Genomic DNA, 11,093 nt, shown 5'->3' with positions numbered 1-11,093 from the left:
ATCCAAAGGGTAGCAAGCAGGTAGCAAGCAATTGCTATTTTCCGTTTCAAGTCATAGAAACCGGGATAAGCTCCGGCTCCATGGGTTTATGGCTCTGAAGTACTACTTAACTTACTTCTCTGGTAAAAAATTATTTATCAATCTTATGAACTGTTTGGAGAAACAAATGTATCACTAGCAGAAGAGTACTTAGAATGTAACCTTTGCACTTATCACTACTGTGTTCATGGATTATCTGCTAAACTCATGTGAGAGAGGGCAGCAGATTCTGATGGTAATCACACTACGTACTTTTGCATCATTACCCAACTTAACTCAGATATGAATGAGTACCTCCAAAAATATTAATCTATGTACTTTTTTATTCGTTTTATGTGCAGAGTTTTAACAAGTTTGCAATGAAAAACCCTTCAAACTGCGGAGTGATCCTCGACAATGTTGGAGGTTTCCACAAGAAGAAGAAGAAGAAGAACAAGAAAAAGAAGAAGAAAAATAACATAATATGAGTACTAGTACACTAAGGATACACTAAGGACGCCTATGAGACGACTATATGATATGGAATTTTTGTTCATGTAATATTCAAGTTTAGTATTATTTTTTAAACTGATTACATTTTTGTTTTCTTACCTCACCACAAATGTAAAGATCTTTCGCTTTGGCATTGAATATTTTGAAAACTGATCCATCAATCTGGAGATGAAATGTTAAGGCTATCCTTTTTCTTATCATCATCATCGTGGATGATCGTATATCATCATCTCATCATCATCATCATCATCATCATCATCTATCATCATCATCATCATCATTATTATTATTACTTATTGTATTATAATTACTATTTTATTATCGTTATATTATCTATATTATTATTATATTATTATATTATTATTATTATTTATTATTATTATTATTATTATTATTATTATTATTATTATTATTATTATTATATTATTATTATTATATTATTATTATTATTATTATTATTATTATTATTATTATTATTATTATTATTATTATTATTATTATTATTATTATTATATATATATTATTATATATTATAGTATATTAGTAGTAGTAGCAGTAGCTAGTAGTAGTAGTGTAGTAGTAGTAGTAGAGCAGCTAGAGGTAGAGTAGTAGTAGTAGTAGTAGTAGAGTAGTAGTAGAGTAGTAGTAGTAGTAGTAGTAGTAGTAGTAGTAGTAGTAGTAGTAGTAGTAGTAGTAGTAGTAGTAGTAGTTAGTAGTAGTAGTAGTAGTAGTAGTAGTAGTAGTGTAGTAGTGTAGTAGTAGTAGTATAGTAGTAGTAGTAGTAGTAGTAGTAGTAGTAGTATAGTAGTAGTAGTAGTAGTAGTAGTAGTAGTAGTAGTAGTAGTAGTAGTAGTAGTAGTAAGTAGTAGTAGTAGTAGTAGTAGTAGTAGTAGTAGTAGTAGTAGTAGTAGTATAGTAGTAGTAGTAGTAGTAGTAGTAGTAGTAGTAGTAGTAGTAGTAGTAGTAGTAGTAGTAGTAGTAAGTAGTAGTAGTAGTAGATAGTAGTATAGTAGTAGTAGTAGTAGTAGTAGTAGTTAGTAGTAGTAGTAGTAATAGTAGTAGTAGTAGTAGTAGTAGTAGTAGTAGTAGTAGTAGTAGTAGTAGTAGTAGTAGTAGTAGTAGTAGTATCATCATCATCATTATCATTATATCCATTATTACTATAATATGCATCACTATTATCATTATCATCATCATCATCATCATCATCATCATTAACATCCTCTAAAATATCTTTGGAATTGAGATTTTTAAAAGATAAAGGAAATGATACATCTACTTACTCATACAGATGCTGTGCACATTCCTTCACTGACTTGGTCCGTTTGCCTGAATCGGAGTAACTGAATCCTGTATCCATCTGTAATACATAAAGAGTGGTTCTCCTAAATTCACCAACTCCATTTTTCCCCCTAATGTCAGATATTGAGGATTATTTCCCTGTTTTCTCATTCGGTCTATTATTTTTTTTTTCATATTTAAACTTCACATTCTCACAAATCTAAGGAAATTCATGTACCCATTGTCATTGATGCTTAAAATAAAGTTTACGTTTCAATCATGGCCTATCAGAGAGTCAAGGCCTGGTCGCCTGCGTCTTGAGCCGGGATGGTTAAGGCCATTGACTAGCGCTATGTAGTGTGTAGGCAGTGAGTTAGTGAGATTTAGCAAAGACCGGTATAGTTACGTCATGGTTTTAATATATTTCATGGATATGAAAATTTCAACAAGTAGATAAATCGCCTTAACGAGTTTTGGAAAACCAGCCTTCATAATATTATATCGTGGTTTGGAGGTTAACTGGTTCTATCTCTATATTTGTTCAAATTGAGAAAATTTGATTTTAAGTTTATTTTTTGTTAATAACTAACTAGGCCATCTATATATAAACTTCAACCACTCTCTTATACAAAGTTTATGCGTCAATTTTCCGATTTGAACCATTTTTTGTCAGATAAAGCTTTTATTTAAATCTTGGTTGTAACGCATGTGATATCTCAAAACTTTCCAAAAGTGAATACAAAACCAGTTAATCCTCAGCCAACAATAATATTGTGTCAGTGCATGACATAATCAGTCGAAACTTGAAACTTTTGGATTTGCATTTTTCTTCATTTTTTGAAAGAATGTGTTCCCCAAAGTATTTTAATCTTTATCTTAAGTAAACCGGTTGGTTCTTGATGAAGTTATGGGCAGATGTATGGGAAAGGTATCCAGCAACTTTTCTCAAACTTCATACTTTTTCAACTTGACTAGCTGTAAAAACATTTAGAAGCTTAGATATTTCCCGAAGACGTACAAAAAGGGTTCATTTAATCATTTATGACAAGAACTCATTTTTGATTTAAATAATTGACCTTCTAACTAAACTTGGCGATATCTCAGTTCAAATCTTTTCACCATCCGACTGATTATGTCAATCACTGTACTGTAACATATATCAAAGTTACGCTGGTCCAATACACACCTGTAATTACAACTCTGATTCTACTAGTGCTGGTCGATCAGCTGATAGAATGGAAGATGTGCATGGGATGGATGGATTCAGCAAGCAAAAAAATGACACTTTGGCCTGCCTTAGTAAAACATTATTTGACATGCTAGATATATTTTGGGATTGCCTTAGGAAGGCGGCTTCTCTTTGATCTTTTTATGATTGGTGGGTTGAACCTTTCGACATAAACGTCAGCACAAACATAGGACAGCAGTTCCTGAAGTTAATTGATACACACTTTCCAAAAAACCACAAGCTACATAAAATTATCAACAGGAATACCATAAAAATAAGTTACTCGTGTATGCGCAACATAGAACAAATAATTTCAAGCCACAACAAAAAATATTAATAAACCACCGACAAGAGCAAAACCCACCCACTAGAAAATGCAACTGCAGAAATAAAGAACATTGCCCGCTAAACAAACAATGCTTAGAATCAAGTTTAATTTACCAAGCCACAGTCACAGAAACTAAAACAAACAAGCAAGAAAAATATGTAGGACTAACAGAAAATAATTTCAAAACAAGATACAACCTCCACACCTCAACATTTAGAAACACTAACAAAAAAACATCCACAAAACTCAGCGAACATATTTGGAAATTAAAAGACAACAAACTAGACCACAACATTTCATGGAAAATTTTATCTAAAGCAACAGGATACACACCAACATCAAAACAATGTAGCTTATGCCTGGAAGAGAAATATACTATAATCAAACACCCTCATGAAGCCACACTCAACATGAAAAGTGAGATGTACGGAAAGTGTCCCCATCGGCGCAAATTCCTCTTAATTAACTTCAAACCGGAACCACTTCAAGAAACAACAACAGTCAACAAAACAACTCAGTCCTGACGATGGCAAATTAAGCCTGAAACATTGATGTAGACTGTCCCAAACATTGTGGTAAATATTTTAAATAATATATATATTATATATATATATATATATATATATATATATATATATATATATATATATATATATATCAGCTACGGTGGAATCTTGATAAACCGACACTGCTGGACTAGAGAGATTGGTTGACATTAACTCACTTGTTTTTTCTACTTTTCAAAATTGGAATAAAAAATGTGTTAAAAATGAGCATGTACATAGATAGTTTTATTCAACTATCATTAACACGTGAAATCTGAAAACATTAGCGTTGATAGTACGCCTATAATTTGTCTCAGTAAAATGTAGTAAATAGTCATCGGGTAAAAATAACCCGGGTAAATTACGGATGTAGTCGGTGTTAGGGTTGAGTGAGTTAAGCAAGAGTTAACTTGATCCATTATAAAATGGAACATACGTACTGCCCCGTACTATGGAAAAACCCATAAAATTTATAAATTTGGCCAGAAAACTCGTCCTTCAAATATCGATCGATTTTAATCATGACTCTCATCTTGGCAAAAACTCTCTCTCTCTCTCTCTCTCTCTCTCTCTCTCTATATATATATATATATATATATATATATATATATATATATATATATATATATATATATATATATATATATATATATATATAAAATCAAAGACCGTGAAATAGTAGTGCTAAACTTTTTGATAAAAGGAGATATTTGTAAACATTTTAAGTATAATTATTATTACTCCTGGTAATAATAATTATACTTATAATGTTTATATATATATATATATATATATATATATATATCCCACTCTCTGCCTCTCTCTCTCTCTCTCTCTCTCTCTGCTTCTCTCTCTCTCTCTAACTATATATATATATATATATATATATATATATATATATATCCTCCTCTGTAAAGCGACCAATATTCCTCGTAGAGGGGTTAAGACACTCAATTAGTAGTATATCCCCAAAAACATTGAAAATTACAATCTTTACATTAAACTGTAAAAGTAGAAGATCTATACTTAAAGTTACTGATGCTCGTCTTCGCCTAATAAATTGAAGCTTACAATCCAACACTTACCGTTATATTTTACTTATGACACCATAAATATACATTTTGTTCAACTTTTTTGTCCCATAAGATGACGCACATACACAAATTCACCCCTCTCCCCCACAGACATACATGCACACACACACACACACACACACACACCACATATATATATATATATATATATATATATATATATATATATATATATATATATATATAAACAAAAAAGAAAACAATGAACAACAAGCAACTCTGGACCATATTTGAAAACAATAAGTTTCATCAATGATGAATAATAGATATTTAATAATGTTTAAAAATCCAAATGGATATAGATATGTATAAACTAACATCACAATTTTGTAGTAAAGAAAGGATAAAGTTTGTAAGGTTTCTACTGTTTGTTTACATATAAATATATGCGGGTGGTTGGATGGGAGCATCACCCTTGAATCATATACCTATGATGTTCGCATGGGTGTACGATCCGATAGTGATGTCGTTTCTTCTTCTCTTTACTAGCCTATCCTGCTTCTTTGGTTTGTGATTGTATTTTTGACAGGGGATTTTTTTTTTCTGTAAATCTCCTGCCTGTTTGTTCTTGGTTATTTATAATTTAGCTTATGATATCTTTAGGTTATGATTTTGATTTACATTTGTACTATTTTTGTTAGATTGCTTGTTTTTTTGTTTCAGCGGTCTCTCATATAACCTCAATTGTGTTGGAAGAGACCTAAAGCAACAAACAAACAAACAAAACATATAAATATATGTATAACGGGTATTCTTTCATGTCGGGTTGTTTGATTCATTATGTTGAAAAATTTTGGATCATAAATAATAAGTTTAAATGCAACCGTTTACGTCTTGTGAATGATATATCAAACATAAAATAGATTTAACGGAGCAGGAAAATGTACAGTTATGAAAACAAATACAAAGTTATGGTAAGACTTGAAGAAAACGGAACATAGACTAAAAATAAAATTAATCAGTAGATGTTTTGCCTTAGAAAGCCAAACTGGCATCTTTCACCTGTCTCTTCTTTCCGTCATCACCTTCATCCAACACAATACCATTCCCACACTTTCCTCCCCGCTAGTGGTTTCAGAAGATCACATGGCGGAACACTGAGTTCCGCCTCTAATATAATATAGTAGAACTCTGTGGTCAATATATATGCATGGGAAACAACTCCGTATCGCTTGGATCTTATGTTATCATATTATTGAGTTATGTCCCTTTCGCAGCAGACCGCTGTCACCTATATTATGAGGAATAAAGGCAGCATGTTCTTTACCCGCGTGTGGGTACAAGATACATCCCAACCTAGTTCACAAAAGACTACTACAAGGGATCCACTCAATTTCGTTTGTTTTTATTTTTTTAAAGGGTTTTAAGGAGCTTGTATCACATTAAGGTCATATCAGCGCCAGTACTTAGGGAGAAAATGGGTTAGAAAAAGTTCTGTAATACGCTTCAACAGTCGTGACGTCACTTTCCCCGTAATGACGCAGAGTAGCTTAATAGCTGGCTCTAAACTATCGGAACAATGGCGGACGGCCTTATGAAATATTTCCCAGACGATCATAAAAGTGTATCCAGAGGAAAAAAAAAACATTTTAAATCTGATCATGTTTTGACTTTTACACATTCTGATCAGAAGACATATATGAAAAGTTCTAGCTAGCATGAAGAATAAAAAGTACCAATTTTCTTTGTTTAGAACCACGATGGCCGCCGTTGCCGGGCGACGTGACATCAGACTATTGAATCCAATTTCGTTTTTTTTTTTGTTTTTTTTTTTTTTTTTGGTTTGTTTGTTTGTTTTTTGTTGTTGTTTTTTTAAAGGATTTTCGGCGCCTGCAACACATTAAGGTCATATCAGCGCCAGTAAAAAGGAAGAAAATGGATTAGTAACAAGTTCTAGAATTACAATCAGAGCACCCAAGAACAGGTAAGACAAAGGGGAATTGGTTCAAATAGGAAACAGATGTAGATTCCAAGAGCACACCATCAAAATACTTGGTTTTGAGATCACCTAAATGTCTCATTCAACCACAAGCATATTTCCCCACTAAGAGGAATACACTCAACTGTTTACAATTCATTTTACACCACTAGACCACAAAGCCGCATGTAAATAAAACATAATTCAGTGCATAACAGAGAGATGATTTACAAGGAAAAAATATCATCTCCCAAAACTAACTATGCATTTGACTGTTTCTCTCCCAGCTAGGGAGTCCAGTGCCGGGCAAAACCAAGTAATTTAATTCCAAGACAAAGACAGAAAGCATGTTGGAAAGAAGATAAAGGGGGGTAAAAGACACAGTAAGTGCGTCCCTGCCCACTATGATAGCCATTCAATTTCATTAATTAAACAGTCCAACATAGGATTGTACCAATGTGCACTCATTTGCAGGTCTGATAACCCAATTCTTTATGGGCTCATTCTTGTAATGGAAATCTCAAAAAATGATGCAAAATATTGTCCATTACAAACAACAATGTTAAACAAGGGCCATAAGTGGGTTCGGACGTCAGACCTGCATATGCGTACACGTCGGACTGCACCCTATGTTCCTCTGTATTTAGCGTTGACACGGCTACGTACACGAGCTATTTCAATCATAAAACTGTAACCATCTGCTCTCTACAGAAGGAACGAAATTGACGTCACTCAGCTCCTTGTTATTGTTTTTAGCCAGGCATTTTTATGATTAGTTCTCACTAAATTCAATCAATCCGACTAGAAACGTTCAAGATTATAAATACAATAAATAAAATAAATTAAATTCCCTTTATGCATCCCATAGGGGAAATCTGTCTCTAGGGAGACTGGAATAACCCAGGCGTCAGCCGCAGCGCAGCGCCACAAATTGAGCTAAAGCGGGGAGACTTGCACAGAGCAGCGGGTATTCCAACTCGGTACCTTTAGGGTACGAAGCAAAGACCGCGTACAGGGGAGCCACGCTCGCTGCCCCATACATAGTTTTGTGTGTCGGACGTTATATCCGGCTGGTAGATGTGTGAGTATTTTTTCCTAAACGCACAGCATCAATAATTGGGGGGGGGGGGGGGGGGCGGGGGACCGATTTCCCAGTTGGTATAACACTCGCTTCACAGGCAAAGGCACCGAGATCGATCCCGGGTGCACCCCCTCCCCCCACACTGTCCACCCAGCAGTGAATGGGTAGCTGAGTCTCGTTAGATTTGGCGGATAGTACTTTGCGATTGATTAGCGTTCTATCCTAAGGATAGCAAAACAATTGCGACTCTCCGTTTCACGCTATAGATAGTATGCAGATGACGTCACACAGGCCTTTGTTATTGTTTTTGCCATCCGCGCTTGTGAGTTGTTCTCACTAAACTGTATTAACCAGACTATAAAAGTTCATGGTTACACAGAGTGTGTGTGTTGGTCCGTTATACTTCCGGATGGCAATGTTGTGAACTCCTTGGCCAAGCGCATTCTATCTGTAAAAACCGGGATAAACTCCGGCTCTATGAGCCGAATGGCTCTGAAGGACTACTACAGCATCAGTAATACTCAGTGACCACGCGTAGCCATCGTTATCATACTATAGCCTGACACAAGAACCCTTTAGGACTTATTGTTTGAGGTCTCTTTTTGGTTTGTACAGCGTCTAGTGAGTTTTCGCTAGTAAAGTTCAAGGAAACAAGTTATCTCATTGGTTGAACTATTGAATACAACTCACGATTTGTTTTCTTTTGTGGCCAAAGACTGGCATTTTGATGTCATTTTTTGGTCAGTGTCAGGCTATTGGTTAACGATGACTACGCTGACAGACAAAAAATTGACGTCAAAATGCCAGTCTTTTGCCACAAAAGAAAACAAATCGTGAGTTGTATTCAATAGTTCAACCAATGAAATAACTTGTTTCCCTGAGCTCTACTAAAGACAACTCACTATACGCTACATACACTAAAAAATGACGTCAAACTGCCAGTCCTAGAGGGTTCTTGTGTTAGGCTAGATGTTAACGAGGTAGCCTGACCTTGGCCTTCGTAAAGTTATGGCCTGATACTGACCAAAAAATGACGTCAAAATGCCAGTCTTTTGCCATAAAAGAAAACAAATCGTGAGTTGTATTCAATAGTTCAGCCAATGAAATAACTTGTTTCCATGAGCACTACTAACAACAACTCACTAGACGGTGCAAAAACCAAATAATGACGTCAAACTGCCAGTCCTTTTGGATTTCAGTATCAGGCTATAACATAACGATGGCTACGGCCTAACACTGAAACCCAAAAAGACTGGCATTTTGACGTCATTATCTATTGGTTTTTGCACCGCCTAGTGAGTTGTCGTTAGTAGTGCTCATGGAAACAAGTGATCCCATAGGTTCCACTATTGAATACAACTCACGATTTGTTTTCTTTTGTGGCCAAAGACTGATCTATTGACGTAACTTTTTCGTCAGTGTCAGGCTTTGATTTTTTCTATGGCTGCTGTCAAACTATAGATAGTATGCAGATGACGTCACGCAGGCCTTTGTTATTGTTTTTGCCATCCGCGTTTGTGAGTTGTTCTCACTAAACTGTATTAACCAGACTATAAAAGTTCATGGTAACACAGAGTTTGTGTGTTGGTCCGTTATACTTCCGGATAGCAATGTTGTGAACTCCTTGGCCAAGCGCATTCTATCTATAGATAGTTCGAAGATGACGTCACTCAGGTCTTTGTTATTTTTTTTTTTTTTTTTTTTTGCAATCCGCGTTTATGAGTAATGCTCACTGAACTGTTTTAACCTGACCATAAACGTTCATGGATACACAGTTTTGTGTGTTGGTCCGTTATACTTCCGGATGGCAATGTTATGAGCTTATTAGCCAATGCATACTATCCCTATTATGTTAACGATTGCAACGGTCGACATGACAACAATGAGCAATACGACTTACCGGAGCAATCGGGAAATGGCTTGAGGGGTCCAATTTCTTCAAACAGCCCTATCATGGAGCTATAACCGGGACCTCCATTCAGTCAAATGATTAGGGGGGCCTCTGATTGGCCTTTATCACCAGCTGGGTTCTTCTGTAACAAAAATAAATATTTTTAAAGAGCTTTTATATAGATAGAATGAAGATGATGTCACTCTCTTCTCTGTTATTGTTTTTTGCCATCCATGTTAATGAGTAATTCTCACTTAACTGTATTATCAAGACTATAAAAGTTTATGGTTGCACGGAGCTCTACTTACGACAACTCACTAGACGGTGCAAAAACCCAATAATGACGTCAAACTGCCAGTCCTTTGGGATTTCAGTATCAGGCTATAACAAAACGATGGCTACGGTTGGTCCCATATACTTCCGGATGGCAGTGTTTGGAGCTTCTTAGCCAAGCGCATACTATCTATATCTTGCTGGCGTATAATAATATGAGGCAGCGTGGCTCAGAGGTACGGTCTTTGCTTCGTACCCAAAAGGTAACGAGATCAATCACCCGCCGCTGCGTTGTGTGGCCTTGAGCAAGTCACCTAGCCCTAGCTCACTTTGCTGTGCTGCACTGCGGCTGACGCCTGGTTTATTCCAGTCTTCCCTTGGAATAGATCCTAAAGACAAATTTCCCCCTGGGGAAGAATAAAGGGAATTTTATTTATTTATTTTTTTTTTATTATCAATAGAGAAACTTTTACCAGTCCCAAGCGGGTGAAGTACCAGAAGAACAGGTGATAGGACGATTTCTCTCCCACGGATATGTAGCCTGCCCAGAGCTGTCCAGATCATCACTTTCCTTCAGATGTGGTATGGTCACGCGGCTTGCTTTTTGGGCTGCAGATTAGGTCAACATCATTATAATGGGCATGATCTATAGATAGAATGAAGTTGACGTCACTCAGGTCTTTGTTATTGGTTTTTTGCCATCCGCGTTTATGAGTAATGCTCACTGAACTTTATTAACCCGACTATAAACGTTCATGGATACACACAGTTTTGTGTGTTGGTCCGTTATTCTTCCGGAAGGCAATGTTATGAGCTTCTGTGTGTATCCATGAACGTTTATAGTCGGGTTAATAAAGTTCAGTGAGCATTACCCATAAACGCGGATGGCAAAAAAAAAAAAAACAAACAATAACGAAGACCTG

At 35.6% G+C, this 11,093-nt stretch overlaps 1 protein-coding gene across 1 annotated transcript in view; it reads right to left on the bottom strand.

Annotated features, from left to right (window-relative positions):
* Positions 1 to 9,961, bottom strand: part of LOC144979031 (putative serine carboxypeptidase CPVL) — a 21,881-nt gene extending 11,920 nt beyond the window's left edge. The window contains exons 1-3 of the mRNA XM_078925648.1: positions 9,907 to 9,961; positions 1,821 to 1,891; positions 631 to 693 (exon numbers count right to left, since the gene is read on the bottom strand). Of these exons, the coding sequence (XP_078781774.1) occupies positions 631 to 693; positions 1,821 to 1,891; positions 9,907 to 9,961 (189 nt within the window). The remainder of the gene's footprint in view (positions 1 to 630; positions 694 to 1,820; positions 1,892 to 9,906) is intronic.
* Between the last annotated feature and the right edge of the window lie 1,132 nt (positions 9,962 to 11,093).

The sequence above is a fragment of the Berghia stephanieae genome, chromosome 8, assembly GCF_034508935.2.
Source record: "Berghia stephanieae isolate SIO BIC M18660-M18661 chromosome 8, UCSD_Bste_1.3, whole genome shotgun sequence".
NCBI classification, from domain to species: domain Eukaryota; kingdom Metazoa; phylum Mollusca; class Gastropoda; order Nudibranchia; family Aeolidiidae; genus Berghia; species Berghia stephanieae.
This window is presented reverse-complemented; position numbering and strand designations above follow the sequence as displayed.